Source organism: Candida oxycetoniae, assembly GCF_023343755.2.
Source record: "Candida oxycetoniae strain CBS 10844 chromosome Unknown scaffold42, whole genome shotgun sequence".
Lineage (NCBI taxonomy): Eukaryota > Fungi > Ascomycota > Pichiomycetes > Serinales > Debaryomycetaceae > Lodderomyces > Lodderomyces oxycetoniae.
In genome coordinates this window covers 70,779-93,751 of record NW_026055416.1, presented here as the reverse complement: position 1 = coordinate 93,751, position 22,973 = coordinate 70,779, and the positions used below count along the sequence as shown (strand labels likewise).

General features: G+C 37.2%; 10 protein-coding genes across 10 annotated transcripts; 3 read left to right on the top strand and 7 right to left on the bottom strand. All coding sequences in view use genetic code 12, as the record gives it.

Annotated features, from left to right (window-relative positions):
* Nucleotides 1–84: 84 nt before the first annotated feature.
* On the bottom strand, nt 85–2,433 carry CEX1 (Cex1p; the record flags this gene model as incomplete). Its single annotated transcript, XM_049323592.1, has 1 exon — nt 85–2,433. One exon carries the CDS (start codon nt 2,431–2,433, stop codon nt 85–87), a length of 2,349 nt encoding a protein of 782 aa, XP_049180599.1.
* Nucleotides 2,434–2,940: 507 nt separating this feature from the next.
* On the bottom strand, nt 2,941–6,027 carry KGF56_002370 (uncharacterized protein; the record flags this gene model as incomplete). Its single annotated transcript, XM_049323591.1, has 1 exon — nt 2,941–6,027. One exon carries the CDS (start codon nt 6,025–6,027, stop codon nt 2,941–2,943), a length of 3,087 nt encoding a protein of 1,028 aa, XP_049180598.1.
* A 2,510-nt stretch (nt 6,028–8,537) lies between these two features.
* Nucleotides 8,538–10,298, bottom strand: KGF56_002369 (uncharacterized protein; the record flags this gene model as incomplete). Its single annotated transcript, XM_049323590.1, has 1 exon — nt 8,538–10,298. The coding sequence occupies one exon, from the start codon at nt 10,296–10,298 to the stop codon at nt 8,538–8,540; it is 1,761 nt and encodes a 586-aa protein (XP_049180597.1).
* A 469-nt stretch (nt 10,299–10,767) lies between these two features.
* Nucleotides 10,768–11,109, bottom strand: KGF56_002368 (sumo domain-containing protein; the record flags this gene model as incomplete). Its single annotated transcript, XM_049323589.1, has 1 exon — nt 10,768–11,109. The coding sequence occupies one exon, from the start codon at nt 11,107–11,109 to the stop codon at nt 10,768–10,770; it is 342 nt and encodes a 113-aa protein (XP_049180596.1).
* A 2,053-nt stretch (nt 11,110–13,162) lies between these two features.
* KGF56_002367 (sumo domain-containing protein) lies at nt 13,163–13,450 on the bottom strand (the record flags this gene model as incomplete). Its single annotated transcript, XM_049323588.1, has 1 exon — nt 13,163–13,450. The coding sequence occupies one exon, from the start codon at nt 13,448–13,450 to the stop codon at nt 13,163–13,165; it is 288 nt and encodes a 95-aa protein (XP_049180595.1).
* Nucleotides 13,451–14,537: 1,087 nt separating this feature from the next.
* Nucleotides 14,538–17,126, top strand: DAP2 (Dap2p; the record flags this gene model as incomplete). Its single annotated transcript, XM_049323587.1, has 1 exon — nt 14,538–17,126. One exon carries the CDS (start codon nt 14,538–14,540, stop codon nt 17,124–17,126), a length of 2,589 nt encoding a protein of 862 aa, XP_049180594.1.
* A 365-nt stretch (nt 17,127–17,491) lies between these two features.
* TMA19 (Tma19p) lies at nt 17,492–17,995 on the top strand (the record flags this gene model as incomplete). The annotated part of the gene is made up of 1 exon (XM_049323586.1): nt 17,492–17,995. The coding sequence occupies one exon, from the start codon at nt 17,492–17,494 to the stop codon at nt 17,993–17,995; it is 504 nt and encodes a 167-aa protein (XP_049180593.1).
* Nucleotides 17,996–18,281: 286 nt separating this feature from the next.
* KGF56_002364 (tRNA:m4X modification enzyme) lies at nt 18,282–19,565 on the bottom strand (the record flags this gene model as incomplete). Its single annotated transcript, XM_049323585.1, has 1 exon — nt 18,282–19,565. One exon carries the CDS (start codon nt 19,563–19,565, stop codon nt 18,282–18,284), a length of 1,284 nt encoding a protein of 427 aa, XP_049180592.1.
* A 200-nt stretch (nt 19,566–19,765) lies between these two features.
* On the top strand, nt 19,766–21,133 carry BUD22 (Bud22p; the record flags this gene model as incomplete). The annotated part of the gene is made up of 1 exon (XM_049323583.1): nt 19,766–21,133. The coding sequence occupies one exon, from the start codon at nt 19,766–19,768 to the stop codon at nt 21,131–21,133; it is 1,368 nt and encodes a 455-aa protein (XP_049180591.1).
* A 33-nt stretch (nt 21,134–21,166) lies between these two features.
* KGF56_002362 (uncharacterized protein) lies at nt 21,167–22,863 on the bottom strand (the record flags this gene model as incomplete). The annotated part of the gene is made up of 2 exons (XM_049323582.1): nt 21,167–22,615; nt 22,843–22,863. The coding sequence occupies 2 exons, from the start codon at nt 22,861–22,863 to the stop codon at nt 21,167–21,169; spliced, it is 1,470 nt and encodes a 489-aa protein (XP_049180590.1).
* Between the last annotated feature and the right edge of the window lie 110 nt (nt 22,864–22,973).

Below are 22,973 nucleotides of genomic sequence, written 5' to 3'. Positions count from 1 at the left end.
ATCCATATCTATATGTATATATACATATATGTGTGTGTGTATTCAACAATTCTCGTGAAAAGCTTGCGGTTGTTTTCTGTTTTATCACCACCCATCGTCCCAGCCATCCTCATCGTTATTATCATCAACTTTCAAATTAAGATTTAATACTGGTTTTACTTTTGGCTTGCTTGCCTTATTTGCACCTCCAAGACGCAAAGAAGATGTCGTTTTCAATGTCTTTTTAGGCAAAGTTTTCTTCGTGTTTGTAATGGTTGAACGATCCAAGCTGAGCTTCTTTGTGCTTTCTACAATAGTTGTTTGAATTTCCTTTTTGTCTTCATCCTCATCATTAGCATTAGCATCATCATCATCATTCATGTTCCAGTCGTCGTTAAAATCGTCATCCCAGCCACTGGTGGTGGTAGTATCATTATTTGTGGCTTGCCCCAGTGACACGGTTGGGATCTGTTTCTGTGTAGTGTGTGTTACTTGTCCAACAATATCAGGCGTTGACCGATTAAAATCATTATTCAACTTGCCCTCTGCTAGTGCTCCAAGAGATGTGAATTTGCTAACCATTCCCCATCCGAATCCACTTGCTACATTCTTTACGGTCAGCTTGGTCTCCTCCTCCTCCTCTTCCTTCTGTTGTTGTTGTTGAGGCGCATATTTCTTATAAAACTCTCGCTCTTCTGCATCTTCGTCCTCGTCATCCACATGGGGTAATTCGTTGGCATGGTTTTCTACCGATTTAAAGTACAATTCAAAAACTTGCTTTGCCTTTGTTCTCACTTTCAAAGACCGTTTATCCATAAGAGAAATTGCCAACTGGCCTAAAATTTTGGAGCATATTTCTTCCAAAGAAAATTCATCAATCAAAGATTCGAACCCGTTCAATGCAGTCAATTTGCATGGCACAAATGGATCGCGAAGTGACTTTGATAAAGCAGTAATCAAAACATTATTTTTGGAGTTTGCATAAATTTTGGATGATATTTTGATGATCAAAATCAACGTGTTTACACGAATAGAAGGTTTAGGATCCATTTGCGACTTGGCTAGTATACGCAATAGGTCTTGGTTGACTTGCTTTACGGAAATCCTATCTATTACAATGGTGATTGACTTGAGCGTGGTTTCTCTAATAGTGAAATTTGTATCTTGAAACCCCGTTGCTAATGGTGTAAAAATTTTATTTTGGATATCTGCGTCCGTTAAATGCTTTTCATACTCCGGCAAGTGTGATAGCAAAATCAACCTTATAGCCCTATCGTTCAGCGCAAAGCTCTCGAAAATAATTGGTTTTATATACTTGGTAAACTCATTGAGTGATAACTTTGCTCCAAATTGAATAAGAAAGTTAAGAAGCATAGACTGGGTTTCCTGTTTGGCGGCTACTCCAGCTCCAGCTCCAGCTCCAGTTCCAGTTCCGGCTCCAGTTCCAGATGCCGCTGTTGTTGATGTTCCCTTAGTAAAGTGTTGGTACTGTTGAATCAATTCAGGTATCAATTTGTAATCCAAAAATCCAGGTGGATACACATCTTCCTCAATATATTGGGGTAACTCGTGTTTGATGAATTCAAGTCTTTCACTTTCATTCATAAACTTTAGTGCATTTAATTGCAGCCCTAATCGAATAATCACATTTTGTTCATGCCATGATTCTAATTCTTTCAAATACTGTGCAACAGTGTTGCGTTTAGATAGTAACCTTTTCGTAGGCCCCACAAGCTTTACTGGGATTTTGAAATTAGTGTCCACTACTCCCTTATTGAACACAGCGTATACAAAATTTCCCAACTTGTATGAGTCAAATTTTGTGGGGTCGCGTCTTATCGATTCAAAGTCCACATCCTCTTGCTTCGGCATGTATTGTGATAGCCTGTATATAGGCTGATCAGGATCGGATTGTAAATTGGTGACTAGCTCAAACGCCATGAGTTTCCAGTCACCTTGGGAGTTGACAAAGACTGACTTGTAGTAGTCCAATCCACCGTGTAGCGAATTACACTCCTCATTGATAAATTTCAAGCTTTTCTCAACATCGTGTAAGCCGGCAACAATTGCTTCTTGACTTAGTTTGTGATCATTGAAGAATAATGCTAGCGGAACAACTCTTTCTGTAACTATATACAAGTATGAATCGTTGTCGATGAAATCGAGAATTGTGATGATTCCGGGATACTTGATCAATTTCAACTTCTTAAAAGCATTTCTAGCAAGCGGCTCATATTTTAATGTTCTTGGTTCACGTAAATTAAACTCAAAGATTGAAACTGGTGCTGAATCCTTAGGATTGATGCCGTTATATATATTCCAAATGGAACTTCTATCTACTTCAGGTAAAGCGGAAGTTGGAGCATTTCCTGACGCGTCTATTATCTTCTCTTTGAAAGTATACGGTATTGAGCTCCCAGTGAATGTACTTAATGTTTTAGTAAAGAAATTCATGTCAATATAAAAGAAAAAGAGAGATATTGATGGCTTGGATTTGTAATGCCTGGAAAAAAAAAAATTGTCAAGTAGAGAAGAATGGGTTTGTAGTTACACCAAAATTTAACTTGACTTCCGAGGACCAGGTTAGTACTAACTAGGACTAAAGTACAACAGCTGTTCAGGTCTAGTATAGGAAGGTATTCGTCTCCTTTTTTTTTTTTTCTTTTACTCTGTATCTTCATCTGTTTGCATATTACAATGATCCAAACGTGAATCCTCTTTAGAATAGGATTTATTCTATTATAAAGAGTTTATATCCCAGTAGCAAACTGATGCAGACAATTGCACGAGCAAATAGAGTCAACAGGGAAAGAAAAGAACAGACTATGAGAGCGATACGTTACTTACATTCTCCCACGGTTTCCAATAGTTTTTAAACGATAAATGTTACATTTTGATTCTTCTTCCAATAATAAGAGTTAATGAAAAAAAAAACTTATACAAAGTTGCTTATTTGCTTATTCAAAAGGGCATTGTTGAAGATTGTTGACCAGAAGAACGCACATCTGAGGAAGTTTGTGCTGCTCCCGAGGCACCAACATTTTCTACCTTACCCATAAGCTTCTGCTGCTTGCCTCTTCCTCTAATACCTTTATTTGAATTCTTGTACAACTCCTTGAAATAAATCAACAACTCCTTTTCATCTGGTGGCAAGCTGTTGATAGCCGGTCCACTGAGTTCGGCCAACTTGTGCGTTAATGTATTAAGACTCTCTAAGTGGAACCTATTTTGATGAGACTTTAAGTTTCCTAGCTGAGTAAAAGACTTATCGCAGTTATCCAAGCGACACTCGTAAGGCTTTACATTCTCATGAGTTAGTTTGTGCGCCTCCAAATTTCCCTTTCGATTAAATGATCTGTTACAAATAAAACAAGTAAATGGCTTTTCTCCCGTGTGAAGCCGCAAGTGTGTTCTCAAATTACCGCCTTGTGTAAACTTCTTGTGACAATAGGAACATTCAAAAGGTTTGTACCCAATATGCGACCTAATGTGGACCTCCAAGTGAGTAGACTGTGTGAAAAATTTGAGGCAATACGGACATTGTTGATTCTTAGCCTTCTTACGTTTCGAGGTGCTGTATTCATTATCACCATCCCCTTCGCTATCACGTTTCAGCTTGTGCGGTTTCTCTACTCCACCAACAAGACTAACTGGCCTTGGTAAAATACCTCCATCTCCATTGACACTCTGACCAGTCGCGTAGCTATTAGGGGAGGCTAGTATACTTCCATCTGGTCCTTGCTCAATAGGTTTCGTCACCCCTTTTTCTCTAGCTTGTATTATCAACATTAGTTGGTCGATTTTTGTTGCACCAAGAAGCGGTCTACCATCCTCAGATTTGGCTATTTGTTGTGCGGGCACTAAGTTTGGATTGTCGCTTGCTCCAAATATTTCCTTGGATAGGGCTTCTTTCAGTCTACGCGAGCGCTTTGTTGCTTGTCTTTTCGATTGATTAGCGGAGCTGGGTAAAAGTGACATTTCTTGCTGTATATGTCCATGGCCATGCCTAGAACCAGGCGGGAACTGTTGTTGTGGTGGAAGTTGCGTTTGTTGATAATATTGTTGCTGGTTCGGAGGCATCCCTTGTTGGAAATACAAAGGTTGGTACAGTTCTTGCTGTTGCGGGTGTTGTGGGTGTTGTGGGTGCTGTGGGTGCTGTGGTTGCAGCTGTTGCGGCTGTTGTTGTTGCTGTTGAGATGGCAAAGGTGGTTGTTGTTGTTGTTGCTGCTGTTGCTGCTGTTGTTGTTGCTGCTGCTGCTGCTGCTGTTGTTGTTGTTGTTGTTGTTGTTGCTGCTGCTGCTGTTGTTGTTGTTCAACAACAACAACAACAACAACAACAACAACAACAACAACAACAACAACAACATGGTTGTATTGCTGTTGGTTGTATTGCTGTTGTTGCAATCCTGGGCGGACTTGCTGTGGAAACATTTGTTGAGGTTGAGGTGGCATAGGATACGAATAGTTTCCAACGTAACCAGTTTGTCGATTCACAGACGGTGGCATACCCGTATATCCAAGCTGATTATTGTAATTTGAGTACGATGAAAATTGATACTGATTCAGCGGAGAAATTGGGGTGACGCTACCTTGAAACGTTTTCTGAGGCAGTATATTGATTCCAGCTCGTTGGTTATTGCTGTTGTTATTGCTCAACAACAACAACAACAACAACAACAACAACAACAACAACAACAACAACAACAAGCTGCTATTGTTGTTGTTGTTGTTGTTGTTGTTGTTGCTGCTGCTGCTATTGATGTTGTTGCTGTTGTAGATGTTTGGATTATATGGGTCGTTTATCCGGGCGTCGGTAAACGTAGGTGATGTTTTTGGTGATTGTGGTTCATCATTTGATCTTGAAGCTTTTGATGACAAAGATGATAAAGCGGGAGACGTTTGATTTTGACTTGGTTTTTGATCTGTCTTTAACAACAGTTGCAGAGTAGTAGGCTGCTCCAGCAAGTGATGTTTCGGATCATTCGAAATGTTGCCGCTACTCATTTTTACCTCCTTTCTATTTTTATCAAATATATCTTGTCGCAAGGTTGCACCTGTACTTGTACTTGCATTTGACTTGCTCTGATTTCTCAAACTGGTTTGGTCGTTGATAATCCTCAAAATGGAGTCTCGACGTTCTTGATTATTCATATTCGAGAAATCTAGCGATCCGTTTGATATCATACTTTGGATTATTTCTGTGATACTGTTATTGAATTCCGCGGCCCCTGCTTGTGAATTTTCTACCCACGATGACAAATCGACAGATCCAGTTTTGGACTTTGGATTTGTCCTACTGGCGGCTTCTGCTGTAACACCTGCGCTTGAAACACCACTGGTACCACTACCACTACCACTACCACTACCACTACCATTACCACTACCATTACCACTACCATTACCACTACCATTACCACTACCGCTACCACTACCGCTACTAAGAGAAAGCTTTGAGTCATTTTGTTGCCATCCAAAGAGATTGGCCATGCTTTCCTTATTGCTACCAAACAAGTTCTCCAAATCTTCAATTGTAAACTCTTGATTAGGTGCCAAGGACAATTGGCGCGATCTAGACGGAAGTGGCAAGTTTGGTGCAGTTGTGATTGAGGACGACGACAATGTTACAGGTTTGAAACCCGTTGCTGATGATGAAGACGGATCGCTCACTGAGTTGCCTGATGAGCCGGGAATGTTGATCAACGAGCTGAATATACTATTTGATCTTGAAACTAAAGGGTTAGACGTGGACGTAAGAATACTACCAGAAGTTGTTTCATAAGCTTGGTCTGGATTATGTCTCATTTGTGAAGTTATTGGTGGTGGTAACAAAAACGAGTCATTACGAGATCGACTAGGTATTTGTTGTAATTGAGTTTGTGTTATTGGTGGGCTTACCAAATGCAGGTTTACTACACCTTGTTGAGGTCGTTGGCCCTGTTGGTTTCCTGAGTAGGAGTTTTTAAATAATTGTTGTGGGTTCAGCGAATGTGCTTGAGAGCTAGATTGCTGTTGATTGGGATGCTGTGAAGGTTGCTGAACATAATTCATTTTTGAATATACCTTTGTAGCTTTTTCTCTTGTCGTGTGTTTTTCGTGTTTTTTTTTTTTTGGTTAAATGTCCAGAGGATGTTTAGCAATGTCTGTGAGTGTCCGAGAAATGTCCTTTGTTGATGTGTATGGGAAACGTCCTTTGTTGAAGTGTCCGAGAAATGTCCTTTGTTAAAGTGTATGGGATGATTGTTAAACTTGTGGGAAAAAAAATATAGTAGTGAATAGGTATGGTGAGATATGATTAATACTCCCTATTGTCAAATATGTGAAATAAAAAGTTAGTTGAGTTTGAGGTATAGATCCTGCAAATTAAACAACTCGACTTTTGTCCTTTATGTTTGTCTTTAATGTTTGTCCTTTATTTTTTGCTTATATTGTAACTATCCTGTTTTCAATCATATATCATCATAAACAACCCCCAGGGACTAAAGGAGAAGATTACCAAAAAAAATTGAAAAAGCGAGAAATGGTATAAAGTTGAAAAAGGCGAGAATTGAGGAAAGGCGAGAATGGTATAAAATTGTCGGCTTATACCTTATAGGATCGTGTTTCTTAGCTGCGCTGCTTGTGTATGATACCTGCTGTATATATTACCTGCTGTGTGTGTAATATCTCCCGTAAAATTGATACCTACTAAATAAGTGACATTAGTGAATTGGTCACTTTTTTAAAAGTAATTTTATTTTTCCGTGGTGATTGCGGACTTCCCCATTAATCTTCGTTGTTCTATTTTTTTTTTTTTTTTTTTTTTTCTCTTGTTTTGCTTTTAAATGGAAATTCTTTTATTTAATGGTTCGAAGGATGAAAAAGAAAGTAGAGTCAATGGGGGTCAAACTAGTCAATGGGGGGGGGGGGTTAAATTTAGCTAGTAAAGTAAATTGAGTTGTATAATTGATTCTATCAAACCAACTATAAACGGCGTAAAAGTTTAATCTCTTAGTACAGCCTTCTTAGTACACTCTTCTTAGTTCAACCTTTTAGTTACAACCTTTTTAGTTACAACCTCTTAATTACAACCTTAGGTCTTATAAACCTCTCACTTGCTACTCTTATTCTACAAACTCACTTGCTCTTCCTATTTCTACAAAATACACACGGACACGGGTTTACTCACAAAAACCAATTGTTTTCCCAATATCATACGTTTCCGTCATCTCTCTCTACACTCTTGCATTAGCAAATACCTTTACCCACGCTAATGTCAGGAGGAGGCAAAAGGCCCAAGTGTATTTGTATAAACAATAAGGATATAAGATGAGGTCATTTTTCTATTTTTTTTTTTTTGAGTTTGGTGCTACCATGTGTTGTTGTTTGTTTTTTGTTTTTTATTTTTTATTTTTATTTTTATTTTTTTTAGCTCAAAGCGTTACCTCTTTTCGTGTAAGCTAAGCTTCCTTCTCACACACTCACGCACTCACTCAGACACATCATCTGGAAAAGCAACTTTATGAAATAAAGAGAACAAAAGAAGTTATTATTCTTTTTCTTTTTCTTTTTCTATATACGTTTAATTTAGTAGATACAAAATAATTGATCTATAGCAAGAATTCAACTTTCTTGTAATTAAAAGGCTTGCTCCTCCAAATCGAAATTGACTAATGTCTAAGAATCAGAAAATGACGAGGAGCCAAAAAAAAAAAAAAAAAAGGTGTGGGGAAGAAAACCACCATACAAAAAAATAGAGTTTCTCATGTTTCAACTTGTTTTTTCAACTATTGTTCCATACTTATTCCCTCGACTTATACTCTCCATTTTTTTTTAAATACAACTGCTATTTCGTATTCTGTTTTTTGACGCAAAAATAGAAAAAAAGGTACCCAAGAAGTATTGTGCAGAAGATGAAAAAAGTATTGTGTAGAAGATCAAGTATATGTAAAAGATTAAGTATAGTGTAAAAGATCGAGTATTGTGTAAAAGATTCGATAAAATTATATTTTTTTTTAAACAGGTTGTCGTATCAGTAAATGTAACATGAAATAATGTGATAACCTGTTCACATTTTGGTTTTTGTTCAACTCCTAGTAATTGTTTTGTATGGTTATCAATAATATAGGAAAAACAGATAGAAAGACTAGGAAATATTGGAAACTCATTAAACATTTTGGCAATTCAATAACCTGAATACCTTAATTTTAAAGCGCCCCTTTCCCCTCCCTTGATTCAAGGTTAACCCCCTAAACCTCCTTTAGAAGAGGGACTTTGCGTAAAAATCTGTCAAATTGAAAATGATTTAAAATAAAAAAAAAAAAACTTAGAAAAGGGAATTATTTTTTTTCATACATATTTTGTTTAGCGATTAGATATAAATTTCTAAATAAAAAAACCATTATACATTGAAGCTCTCAAACACAATATCAATTTACCTCTTTCACAAGTAAACGCAGGTGTGAAAAAGAAAATTGTGTGAAAGATGTAATTGTGTGAAAGAGGTAATTGTGTGAAAGAGGTAATTGTGTGTTAGCTTCTCCATGTGTGCATAGGAAGAAATAAAAACATTTTCAAAAATTTCAATTTAATTTTCCAATTTTTTTATCCCTTATTCTTTTGACATTTTCCAACATCCCATTGAGACATTCTTGTAATAGAACCATTCTCTCATCAACTTCTCCATTGGCATTCAATACTTTGCCCTTGAAATGATCAGAACATTTTAAATTTTGTCCATTATATAATTCCTTGTGTAAATGTTTCAAAAATTTTGAAACAATGTTGATAAAATAGGCATAGCGATTGATGTCAGAGTCATACCTTTCTGTCAAGTCAATCGTGAAGCAACACATTGTATGCTTGATGCAATATTTCAAATCTTCAATATCCAATTCATCTACTCTTGCCAATTGAGATGCTGTTATCAGTGGCCCATTTAATCCAAATTTGAATCGCAGGTTGGACCATTGGGGAAACATACGAGTAGGTTTGGAAAATAACTTATTAGCTACCGTATCCTTATGAACAGCACGGTTGTCTTTCTCTTCTACTTCTAATTCTTGTTCTTGTTCTTCTTCTACTATTACTTTTTCTTCTACTTTTAATTCTTGTTCTTGTTCTTCTTCTACTACTACTTTTTCTTCTTGTTGTTCTTGTACTACTACTTTTTCTTCTTGTTGTTCTTGTTGTTCATGTTCTTTTTTTTCTCCTCCTTCTCCTCTTCCTCTTCCTCTTCCTCCTCCTTCTTTTTCTTCTTCTCCTCCTCCTTCTTTTTCCTCTTCTCGTGACGAATTTTGATTGGACTTTGTCGATTCCGGAGATAGTGGTAGAGTAGTATTGTAATTAACCACAGCTTGAGTATTTTCCATACACGTCGCCTTCTGAGTTGCATTACCTTCCAATGTCGTTTTCATCTCTTCATCAGACCTTAGTCGATTTGGTGACTTTTGTTGATGACTTGGCCCTGGGGAATCTGTTCTCTTGACGTCACAATGTCTATTGGATGAAAATGAACAACTATCAGTTCCCTTGACTTCCCAATGTCTATTGGAATTATTTTCCTCTTTTGAATTCGGTTTCAATACCGAAAGTATTTGCAAAAAAGTGCTTTGATCCAACTTTAAAAAATTGTCATTCTCCCTAAATTTCAGCTCCAATTCTTTTAATCTGACTCCCATCTCACCCAATTGATTTTTCAACGTTTTATTTTCATTTATGAGAGCCTCTACATCCAAAACGTTGTTCATAAAGTCGTTTTCTTTAACCGTTTCAGAATGTAGTTTCTGGCTCTTGTTCACCGGTGTAAAAGTATTAATAAAAGGATCTCTTTCGTTTGAGGATTGCCGATATTGTATCCTGTCATCAGGAGTATTCTTAACGGTGCTTTGGTACATTGGACTTGCAAATTTCGACTGGCTTGAGTGTAGTGGAGAAATCTGATAGCTATTGCTCCTCAAAGCTCCGAAAGAAACTTCTTCTCTAATGTTACTATTGTCATTCCTGAAGGATTCTCTAATGTTACTGTTGTCACTCCTGAAGGATTCTCTAATGTTACTTTTGTCATTCCTGAAGGATTCTCTAATGTTACTTTTGTCATTCCTGAAGGATTCTCTAATGTTACTTTTGTCATTCCTGAAGGATTCCATTGGCGGCAGCGGGGGCAGCGGTAATAGTGGCGACTCATCGCGATGTATCGATTGTGAAACTGTTACTAATGATGCACTTTCTTCCTTTTCTGTATGCTTTAAAATACTAGTATGACTAATACCAATGCTATCAATGGGAGAGCCCGTCAAATCCTCTTCAAGGTTCGTGGTATGAAAGTAAGAATTCAGTTCCATGACTTGTTCAGATGTACCGTTTTATCGGCGCCAAAAGGTACTTTGCCAGATAAAACAGGTACACAAAGTAAATAGAAAAAATAATGGTTCGCTTCTCCATGGTTTTTTTTTTTTTCACTTCACTTTAATGATACGCGTTCTAGTCCCCAATGGCTATCTTATCAGACCATTAACATTAAAAGTGTTCCTGCTTGAAAGTAATGAGGTCGGGACAATGGGGTTTGATAGAACTTTTATAGTTATACCACCTTAGATAACTTTCCCCAATAAAGATTGACCAAACTTATCAATCAAAAGACAATCTCAAGTACACTTTTTTCTAGAATGGAAAGAGAAGCCATGTATTCTACACTGATGATCTATTGATACTTGTAAGCAACTTACTTCTAAATAACAATTTCTAAACATTTTCTATACCAAACAGGTACATTTTTCAACTACTAACTCCTGGAGTTTAATCTCAAAGAGTTTAACCACCATAAAGCCTCACAACAGCGCTTATAACATCACCGTTTTCGAGCTCCAATTCCCTTGGTGTGTCATTAAACTTGACAAGTGTTCCATCAACAAGAAATTTAAGCTCATTTATATCAAGATGATAATCACTGCAAAATCTGCTAAGAACTTTCCTCATCATTGTATCGGGATCAATTTTATAATGCCGTGAACGACTATGATCATATTCAATGCATATTTTTATCCTCTTACTTAAAGACTGGTTGATACTTGAGTCATTGGTAGTATCTGTAACTCTGGACTGATTGATAATATTGTCTTTACTGATATCTGGTGAACCTGGCATTTTCTTCATCTAATTGTAGGATATTTGCAACTATGATAAAAAAACAATTGGCCTTGCAATTGATATATAAAATGATTTTCTACTGGTTAACACAAAGAACACCAAAAAAAATCACCAAAAAAAAAAAAAAATCTGAAACATTTAGTTCTTTACTAGCAAAAAAGAATCAACTGTTCACTTCTGATTAGTCCTCTCAATTTCTGGCTTAGTCTCTTTCAATTCTCATTTTAGTCTGTCAACTCTAAAAAAATCCTCAATCCAAAATCGTCGCGCGTCATATGTGTGTGTGGAGGAGATTGGGGAAAAAGTGTGCCTGAGTGGTTTTTTTCAAAACCTTCCTAGCGTGGCCTTCATATTTAGTATCGCCAGCATTGTTGTCTATCGTTTAGCACTCGGCTTTTGACAAATAATCACATTTTTTAATTCCAATTCAATCTTTTCCAAATTGCTTCTTGCTCTCGATTTCATTGAAAAGTGAACTGAGTGCTTTGTTATAAACAGAAAAGCAATTGGGAAATGGAGAAGTGATTCCATGCGACACTAGCGAGCAGAGCGAGATAGTGGAGCATCACTGACTAGCAACACGCTGGACCATTACTCTGGACCATTACTCTAGACCACTACTCTGGACCATTACTCTAGACCACTACTCTGGACCATTACTCTAGACCACTACTCTGGACCATTACTCTAGACCACTACTCTGGACCATTACTCTAGACCACTACTCTGGACCATTACTCTAGACCACTACTCTGGACCATTACTCTCTGAATTGACCAAGCAACAAACTACCTTTTTTTCTTGCTTGTTTGTTTAATTCTCGCGCCTAGATCCCGAATTGTGACAAAGAGCAATGCCGTGTATTTGTCTACCATCCATCCTTTTTTCCCTGCAACTTATTAGTATTAAAATTCTCTTTATCTGCAAAATAGAGGCATATCTTAACCACAAGCATACTCTTTAGAGTAAACCACATTTGCGCTTGTAGGATATAGGACATGACAGGAGCAAAACGTAAACCTCGTCAGAGACCTGTCTCGACAAGGGCTTTTAGCAAACCTGTCTCGATGAGAACTTTTGCCAAATCTGTCTCAATAATCTTTTATCTAAATATGTCTCATGTTTGAGCATAAAAATCAACAAAAATTCTCGCATCAAATGCAAGCATTTGCCGCTCGAGGGATTAGATCTTTATATACTTTAGCAAATTCACCCGTCTAGGATGATTATTGCATAATGGAGCAACACTTGGTTGCTTGTTACGACGCCTAGTAGCTTGTTAAGTGGAGCAACACTTAGTAGCCTGTTAAGTGGAGCAACACTTAGTAGCCTGTTAAGTGGAGCAACACTTAGTAGCCTGTTAAGTGGAGCAACACTTAGTAGCCTGTTAAGTGGAGCAACACTTAGTAGCCTGTTAAGTGGAGCAACACTTAGTAGTTTGTTACGACACTTTGTAGCTTGTTAAGTGGAGCAACACTTAGTAGCTTGTTGCGACACTATCTCGCTTTGCTCGATAGTGTCAAAAATATGATTGCCAGTAATCAAATTCTGAGTTAGAGTGCGTTCTCTCAACTCGTTAAAGAGGCGTATTCCTATTATCTATTAACTCGTGATGATAAACACTGCGCGTCCCAAAGGTTGAAAAGAAAAATACTGTAATCCGCTTTCATAATAAGCGAAATTGAACTAATTGTGGAATTTTTTTTTTTTGGGCGAGATGCAGTATCATTTACACGACCTAAATAAGAGAGACTCACCCCTAAAATGTCATGGAGTCAAGAGGAGTGAAAAATGGGAGTGTGTTCAAGAGACAGAGAATTAGAGTATAATTGTGTCAATTGCAATGGAGTTAATTGTGTCAATTGCAATGGAGTTAATTGTGTCAATTGTAATGGAGTACAGTCAAAAAAAACTTAAAGTTTGATTATCAAAATTGCTATACTAGCATAATAAGTAACACAATTTTTTTTCTTCAAAGAAAACTTCATTTCTAGCCTTTTCTAATATTACATCGACAGAGTTAATTGTCATCACGGCAACCACCTTTTTTTTTTTTTTTTCAAGCTCCGTATAGGTAATTTTTTACCATAATTGTATCTCCATCTTGCATCTGCAACAGATTTGGAGTATCAGTAGCTTTAATTCTAACATCTTCATAGTAAAACCGCACAACTTGCATATCTTGCTGATAATTGTCACAGAATTTTCTAATCAATTTTCGAAGTTTAGTATCTCTCGATATGGTGAAAGTAGCATTCACATGGGAGTCCACCTCTAATCTTATTGAAATTTTACCATTTTCTTCTGGTGTTTCTACCTCGACTGTCTCTCCGTTTGGTTCAGACATTTGACCTCCAGTATGCTGTTTTCAAATACCTTTTTCCCGACCTTCAGTATACCTCTTTCTCTTTTAAAAAAGAAAAGTTTTTCTAGTTTGGCTAAATTTGATTATAATCACCAGTAGAATGTTTGCTTTTAGTCTCTTTCAATCTTTCAATGGTTATGAAACTGGAAGAGATGGGGCTACTACTTTTTCAATCCAAGTTTCTTTTTTTCCGCCAATTAATCAAACGCTCTTTACAAACTGTTTTAAAAATGTGTAATGGACCCTAAATCAACTAACGCTTAAAGAATATTAACTTAAACTCAATTTTTTTCAACTTGTAGTTACAAAGATTGCGACATGTTTTTTTTTTTTTTTTTTTTTAGCGCCTTTTAAATTTGTTTGTTTTACGAAGCGCATTTTTCATCTACGAGGGGCTCGCTTATTTGAAGCTACCAAATGCAACCACTTTATCCTAATTTAATAAAACGGCTTCTTCGGGGGGAGGGGGGAAAATACCATCAAAGGCTCTTCCTTGAAGATATGGCCCTCCCTTGATGAAATGGCCCTCCCTTTGGGATATGGCCCTCCCTTGATAAAATGGCTCTTCCTTAATGAAATAGCTCTCCTTTCAGGAAATGGCTCTTTCTAGCAAACCCGGTTAATCCTTCCTTGATACTTGGTTTAGGAACCAGCCATCTCTTTTGCAGAGGGCATCATTCAAAAAAAAAAAAAAAAATGGTTATGACATCATTAATGTAGGTCACGTGACTACGATTTTCCCATACCAAGAAAAAGTGCTTCTGAACCTTCTCAAAATATGGTCTGCGACTTACCACGGCAGAAGAGCGCATCCAAGTCCAGAAATAGCTGCTTTACAACTTCTAGGACATTTTGCTGGTAAAACCAAACTCTGTACACAGGTGCAAGGTGCAAGGTGCAAGGTGCAAGTCAGGCCAAGTTATTAATGTGGAGCTACCAACCAGTACCATTTTTGATTTTCGGTGCATAGAAGCAAATTTCCAAGTAACCAAAAATCGCTTCTAATGAATGTAACATTCTTTCATGCCCCCTATAGGTTTTGTACTGGACATTTAAAAAAGCGGGCAATATGTATTTAGATATAGACTCAAAGACGATGCTACTGAATAAGCTGCAAGGGAACAAGGCGTACAAGCGATTTGTTGTATTCACAGCACTCCTTAGTATTCTAATATGGGGAACTTCTTTTTTACTACGTACAATAGATAATTTCAATGCAAACTTTACTATACAAACTATAGAGGATGTCAAAATAGGCATCCAAAATGTTGGTTTGGACTCAGAAGATGTTACGATAAAGCCGCATTTCGCTAGTCCCCGTTCGAAATCAAACAATTTAGGAGGCAAATTGCCTTTTACAAAAAAGGTTTATGATGAGCACACTTTAGTAGCTAAATTACACGATGTTCAATGGACAAAGGAGCCCCAGTCAATTTACAACGACAGGGGAACCTATATATTGGAAGAAGACAAAGATGGCAACGAATATAGAGTGGTTGTAAAATCCATAGTGGATGACGCTTTTGAGCACACATTAATAAATCAGTCTACAATCAACTACGATGGTATTGAATACAAAATTGAGGAGTACATTGTATCTCCTGATTTGCAAAAAGTCATTTTAAAAACAAATGTGTCGAGTACTTGGAGGCATTCTTCTCTAGCCTTGTACTGGATTTTGACTGTTGAAACAAAAGAGGTAAATTCATTATACACCACCACCACCACCAACAGCAGCAGCGGTGATGATGATGATGATGATGATGATGATAGTAAGAATGTTAAGATATCTGCGGTTGCGTGGTCGCCAGACTCACGAAACATTGCTTTTATTTTAAACAACAACATTTATCTCAAAAATGTACAGCTGGGTGAAACAACGCAAGTTACTAATGATGGATCGGCAGAAATATTTAATGGCAAACCAGACTGGGTTTACGAGGAAGAAGTTTTTAGTGACGATATCGTACTATGGTGGTCACCGAATAGCGACAAGATTGCCTTTTTGAAATCGAATAATACCGAGGTTCCAGAGTATACACTACCACTTTACGCACAGGACAAATTCGCTGATTATCCTGAAGTTGTTAAAATCAAGTACCCCAAGGCAGGATATCCAAATCCAATAGTCGATGTTCTCACTTACGACTTGAAAAAAGGGATCGTTGAAAATCATTTGCTCAAATCCTCAAGAATTGGATTTCTGGATAGATTGATAACAGAGGTGGTTTGGATAGGTGATAAGTTACTAGTGAAAACATCTAATCGTGCTAGCGATTTGTTGGAAGTCTTTTTAGTTGGGGAAAAGTCAGTAAACTTGGTTAGATCTCATGAAGCGGTAAATTCATGGTTTGAAGTTACTTCACATACATTGTATGTCCCTAAAAATAAGACACTTGGACGCAAACATGATGGGTATGTAGACACGGTGGTTGTCAATGGATACAACCACTTGGCATACTTTTCCCCTGCCGATAATCCAGAATATCAGTTATTGACAAAAGGTGAATGGGAAGTGATAGATGGCGTTGGTGCATTTGACTATAATCGAAACATTGTGTATTTTACTAGCACGATGAAATCTGCGATAGAGCGTCATGTTCATTCCATTGATTTGTTGGACAGAACCAATAATGGGCTTCCTTATATTAAAGACATAACTACAAAAGAGGGCTATTACAGTTCTTCTTTCTCCTCGGGAGCAAGATTCTTGTTCTTGACAGACTTGGGCCCAGAAGTTCCTACACAAAGAATCAATGATTTGAAACTAGGTAAGAATGTTAAAACTATTGAAGATAATTCTGCACTTGTCAAAAAGTTGAGAGATTATGAGCTTCCCCAAGTCAATTATGGCACTGTTGAACTCACAGATGAAGAAACAGGAGGAGGAAAGTTTTACGTCAATTCAATGGAAACGTTACCGCCAAACTTTGATAAAAGGAAAAAATATCCGGTGTTGTTTTTCGTTTATGGTGGTCCCGGTTCGCAGCAAGTGAACAAACGTTGGTCGCTATCTTTCAGTTCTGTGGTGGCTGCAGAGCTAGATGCCGTAGTTGTCACTATTGATGGTAGAGGAACCGGTTTCAACAATTTGAATTACAAGATGGGCTCTCAGTTTAAGTTTATTGTTAGAGATAAGCTTGGAAAGTACGAACCCATTGATGTTATTAATGCGGGTAGAGTTTGGGCTAAAAAATCATATGTTGATCCAGAGAGAATGGCGGTTTGGGGTTGGTCCTATGGTGGTTTTTTGACATTGAAAACGCTTGAAACAGATGTTGAGAAGCCAGTATTTAATTATGGAGTAGCCATTGCGCCAGTGACCAGATGGAATCTTTATGACTCGATATATACAGAACGATATTTGAGAACACCGCAGGAAAACCCTCAAGGTTATCAAACAGGGTCAATACATAACTATACAAATTTCAAACACGTTAGGAAATTCTTTATTGGACACGGCAGTGGAGATGACAATGTCCATATGCAACACTCATTGCAATTGTTGGACGAGTTTAATCTTGCAGAAATCGAAAATTTTGAATTCATGATATTCCCTGATAGCAACCATGCTATGAGCTATCATAATGGGAACAAAGTAGTTTATGATCGAATCTTGAACTTTTTGGAAAGGGCATTCGAATGGGAGTTTGTTTAAATTTAAAAGGGGACAGGCGTTTAGCCGATTTTTATTTGTATATTAGAGAGAGAAAAATTCGAGTACACGTTACAAATTCAATTCTACTTAAAGAGAGTTTACTTTTTTCTTTTCTTTTCTTTTCTTTTCTTTTCTTTGTTACTTGATACTTTGACAGTTGGCCATGTGTTTCCACTAAAGTATATATATATCACCAATCTCTTCACCATCAGCTCACAATAGGAGGACACGTGACCCTTCTCATCACTTTTTTTTTTTTTTCTCGTTGTCTTTTTTTTTTTTTAATTAAAAAAATTTTTTTTTTTTTCACCTCTCTGACCATCACAAGGTAAGAGATTTCCATCAAGAGATATTAACAGTTTACAATGATTATTTTCCAAGACATTATCTCCAACGACGAGTTGTTATCCGACGCTTACGATGTCAAGTTAGTTGACGATGCTGTTTACGAGGCTGACTGTGCTATGGTCACTGTTGGTAATGGTGATATTGATATTGGTGCTAATCCATCAGCGGAAGACGGAGAAGAGGCTTTAGAAGATGGTGCCGAAACAGTCAACAATGTTGTTTATTCGTTCAGATTACAACAAACTCAGTTTGACAAGAAATCTTTTACAACTTATATCAAAGGTTACATGAAGAAAGTAAAGGCTTATTTGGCTGAACACGATCCTGAACAAGTTGAAGTTTTCGAAAAAGGTGCTACCAAATACGTTAAAAAGGTTTTGGGATCATTCAACGATTGGGACTTTTACACTGGTGAGTCAATGGACCCAGATGCTATGATTGTATTGTTGAACTATAGAGAAGACGGTACCACTCCATATGTTGCTATTTGGAAACACGGTGTTAAAGAAATGAAAATCTAGAATAAGTGCTAAATTCAAATCTTTTTATTAATAGCCTGTTTTTTTTTCCTATATTTTTTTAATTATACGTATTTCACCCAATACGTTGAAGTAGTTATTATCTTTTTCATATTTTTCTGAATGTGTTCTTTCAATAGGGAAAGAAGACTAAGAAGGAAAGAGAGAAGAATGAAGAAACAGATTATTCGCGATGTTAATACGTTGAAACAGTATGATATCAAAAACGTGCCATTCCAAGTTGACCCGGTCTTGGGTGACCCTCGTAGCACATTCTTTTTTTTTATTTTTACTTCTTTGTTACTGATAAACATACATTTTCCAAGGTAGTCTCTGTTGTAACATACCAAAAGATTTCAACTTGAAAAGCGTCACCCAATATTGATTTCAATGCAAATGCTCTACTTTCGTCAAGGATTCGTCTTGCTTTCAATCCGCATTCTTGTCTCTCTTTGGCATTGAGTCCCGAAGAATGCATTTCTTCTTCATCACCGGTAGCTTCGGGTTTGCTAGCGTCAATTGCCCACGACACCATTTTCTTGAGCGTGTCAAAAGACTGGCGGGACTTAAAACCGAGATTGTACAAGTATTTCTTTGATTGTGGTAGTAGTTGATCATAAGAGCAAAGGTGGCGACAACACATGGCTATCAAGACTCCACAAAATTGATTATTTTGGAAAATACATGAATTTAGCAACAGCTTCAAGGTTAAATCAGTTGCAGCACCACACAAGTGCTTCGATATTACCACCAACTTGGTTGGATTAACTTCTTTCAAGAACAAATCCAAATTCAAGTCCTTTATATCGATTTTACTTCTTTTGATCAAGGGATGTAAACTCGATGTTTCAGAATCAGAAACTATTTTCGAATCTGCTTTTAAACGATTTGTGCCCCTATCAATGAGCCCATAGCCATAATGAGACAGGTCACTATCCTCGCGGCCCCGGTTTTCTTCAAGTATGCATTGGTTTACATATCGTGACAACTCTCCCTTACCACATCCGAATTCAACGTAAAAGCACTCGGGTGAAAGTAGATGCAACCTTTTCAAATTGCCTATTAGCGATGACTGCTGAAGCACGTGCTTTTGAAAAGTCCGTTGTTCCAATTGCGTAGTTAATCCCTTATGATTGCATACATGAAAACTAAGTGGTTGATACTCTTTCGAATCAACTAAATCTATGTATTTCTTTTCCTCGGTTAACGGATCATCATCTTGTGGGGTAAAGTCGTCGTCGTTTACACCAACAAGAGAACAATTATAATTCAACTGAAACCAAGGCTCGTGTCGCGTTTTTGGCCGAGCATTGCATTTAAACATATGTCCCTTAATATCGTTTTCCCAGATTGTATGACTTGGATCTAGCGGACAAGTTATTCTTTTCTTCTTTTCGCAGCTTGAATCATTGGTGTCATTGAAAATCATATGTTCTGAACAATATTTGTTGTACTTTTTCCTCATCATCTTGCATCGTTTGTTCTTCTTTGGTAGAATATACTGACAATAGCAAACATTTTCGAGATCGATCTTTTGCTTCTTCAACTTAGGTGGTGACTCTGTAGCCGTCATTTAGTCAGTCAAGGAGAGACAATGCGTTGAAAAGAAATGCGATGCTCATCTCTTACTCTATAAGTAAGAAACGGGGAAAAGGAAAAAAAAAAAGAGATAGTTTTTCGGTTTAACCTCATCTCATCTCATCTCATCTCATCTCATCTCGAGATTGTTTTCCAGTTTTATTCACCTCAACATACAAGACCAGATTGCCCGCAATGAAGAATACAAATCAGATGTGGAGATTGGACCTACTAGAGGCCAAATTTGAGAGTTTACCTCCGAGGTTTGCACATACAAAAAAATTAATATTTGCTACAAAGCGTAATACCAAGTTGAGTAAAAAACTACCGGAAACCAAAGAAGCAGCTTCAGCGGAAATTTTCGAGTTGAAATCACAACTTTTTGAGAATAAATATCACTCGGGGTACAAGAAATTGTATAGGGCGATTAAAAAGGTGACTGCTCACAAGACGACGGTGCCGAAAATATTTAGCGATGAGGAAGTTTTAAAACAATTAATCACTTCGCGTTTGGTTAAGAGTATTGGGAGTTCCATATTGGTTCTGAAAGACTTGAAAACAAATCCACCAAAGTATATCAAGTCAATCATTAGGGAAATCATAATAGACAAGTCCAATCCAAACAATCCTTCTCAATTCTTTATAGCCAATTGTCGAGACTCAAAAGAAGTAAATAATTTTTGCTCGAATCTATGGAATAGTAAGCAGATAAAACCAATACTAAATGACATTGAATGGAGTTTCAAGATGGTAAGAGGGAATTTGAGTAAGAACGATATAGAAGAGAGAGACCTACAGACGAGGAAGAACTTGAACGGCCCAAGAAGTGAAGAGGAAAGAGAACATGAACAGGAGGGAAGCGATAGTGATGAGGGTGATTCTTTTGACAAATATGCAGAGTATGATCATTTGGTGCTTGGCTCAGATCAGGAAGATGAGGAAGACGATGTTCTCCAATCAGATGTAAACTACAATGAGGTAACAGATGAAGAACCTCTGGAAGATGAATCTCTAGAGGTTGATGACGAAGAGTCTGACAGTGAGACACTGTCTATTGATGAACCACCAAAGAAGAAAGGTAAAGCTGAAATTTCTAACGAGACAGTTTACAATTTGCCCGAACTTGCATCGGGTTACTACTCGGGAGGATCCGATGATGAGGATGAGGAAGATGTTGATAATGACAAGGTTGTTAGAGAACTAACCCAACCACGCAAGAATAGGAGGGGTCAAAGAGCTAGGCAAAAGATTTGGGCAAAGAAGTATGGTAAAGAGGCAAAGCACATTTTGAAGCACCATGAAAGAATAAAGAGCGAGAGAGAAATACGACAGAAAGAATTTGAGGAGAGAGAACGCAAACGAGAATTAAAAGCAAAAATGTTGGAGGAGAAGCAAAAACCTACTGGTGCCAACACTGAGCCACTAGGCGAGAGGAAATCTACTGTCACGCGCACTGTTCATGTGGAGGAGAAGCAAATCCACCCTTCATGGGAGGCAAAGAAACAAGCTGAAGCAAAGATGAAAAATACTAAATTTCAAGGTAAGAAAATCACTTTTGAATAAAAGTCTAATCACTATAGATTTCCTTTCTCCATGTTAAAGTAGTTCGTAATTAATTTCAAATGATTTTTGTAGGTCATTGTCAGTGATTGGTTGGCACCAAGTTTCGCCTTGAACTATAAATGAGTAATGGCATTTCTCAGGTTCACTAACGGATACTACATCAAGACCTTCTCCGCAGATCAACTCAACTACTGCAGATCTTTGTGGTCCATTCCAGCATCGAGCGCCATTATTGAAATGTATCTTACCATCTTTGTATTCTTTGAACTTGCCAATCAATACGTCATTTTGGTATATTGAGTTGAGTAAATTGACCTTATATTGATATCCTCCTAGATTTTTTGTTATTGTTACTTGTGCAAAAGCACGTAACACATCATCTGGACCATAATCTTTGTTCAAATCATCTTTGATCAAAAATATCTTTTGCTCTATTGTTTTAACTTTTTCCTCCAACTTTTCAATCTCGGGCGTTAATTGATTACTTGATAAAGGCGAAACATATTCCTCTGAGCGCTTAGTTAGAAACTTTTCACTGAATAACCGAAAAACGTGATGCAACATGTTTCCCAAGGAAGGCACAAAGTGTGCAATTTCTTCAGAGACACCACTGTGGGACATTGATTTTGCTTTGTTGATAATCTCTTTAATTAGCTTATTTGTTTCATGGATATCGTCTTTGACATCATCTTCCTCTTTGTTCGAGATGTACTCTTGAAATTTATGAATCGAATCCTTTACTGCAAGATCATTAAAGTTGGGGTTATAGTTTTTGGACAACCATTCCAAAATCTTTTCCAATGTTTGAATTTTGTTTTCTTGCCTCGACATTTCCTTTATATGTTTATCTATTTTCCTTTGTAACCCATCAAACTCATTGTCAAGGTGGTCGTAAACAGATTCGCTTTTTTCTTCTTTTTGCTCTGCATATTCCAATTCAACTTTCAACTTGTTCAAGTTCAATTTTGTTTCAGGTAATGCTCTTTCCAAGTCCTGTAAGCTTTTGATTAATTCTTTTCGCTTAGTTTGAGCAAGCATTAGTATTGATTTTTTCTTCTCCAATGCTCTCGAAATAGTTTCTAGCTTTTTCAGTCTATATTCCTCGAATTGCTGATGGATTTCCTTGCACTTATTTTCGCAATTACCAATTTTGTATTCATCGGATCCGTCACAGCAAATATCATAATCACAAACACCATCGTTCAATTTAAACTGGTCTATGTAACCGGGAAAATGACCTTCATTCTTACAGTAAAATTTGAAAGGTGTGCTGGGACAAGCATTTGTCCCCGGTTCGTCGGATCCATCCGGACAGTCACATATGTCATCATTGATTTGATGAAACTGTAGTTTTATAGATGTATCATTTAAACAATACCAATATTTACCTCCAGCCTCGTCCCCTCCCTCTCCCTCTTCTACTATCGGTGTGTAAAGATGTTGATTCTCGGGACTTACTCCAATGACGTCGGCAACTAGTACCTGAGATAGAAACAGCAACGCAACAAAACGGTGTAATAACATCTCAATTGATCAATAAAGATTTCAACATTCTCATTCAGGAGAAAAGAGAGAGAGAGAGAGAGAGAGAGAGAGAAAATTTAAAGATACAAATCATGCGCAAAACAAGCGGCTGGTGTGAACACAACCTGCTTTACATACCCCTATTTAGTAACCACAAATGGTGGTTACAAGATTGGTGATCATACCCACTGTATTGCTAATAACATATTAATTCAAAGTTATAGTGGGGTTCTAAACCTCTCTTATTTATCAAAAAAAAAAATTAAATTAAATAAAATTAAATAAAAAGTTAGCTTGTTACCCATATTGAACAATG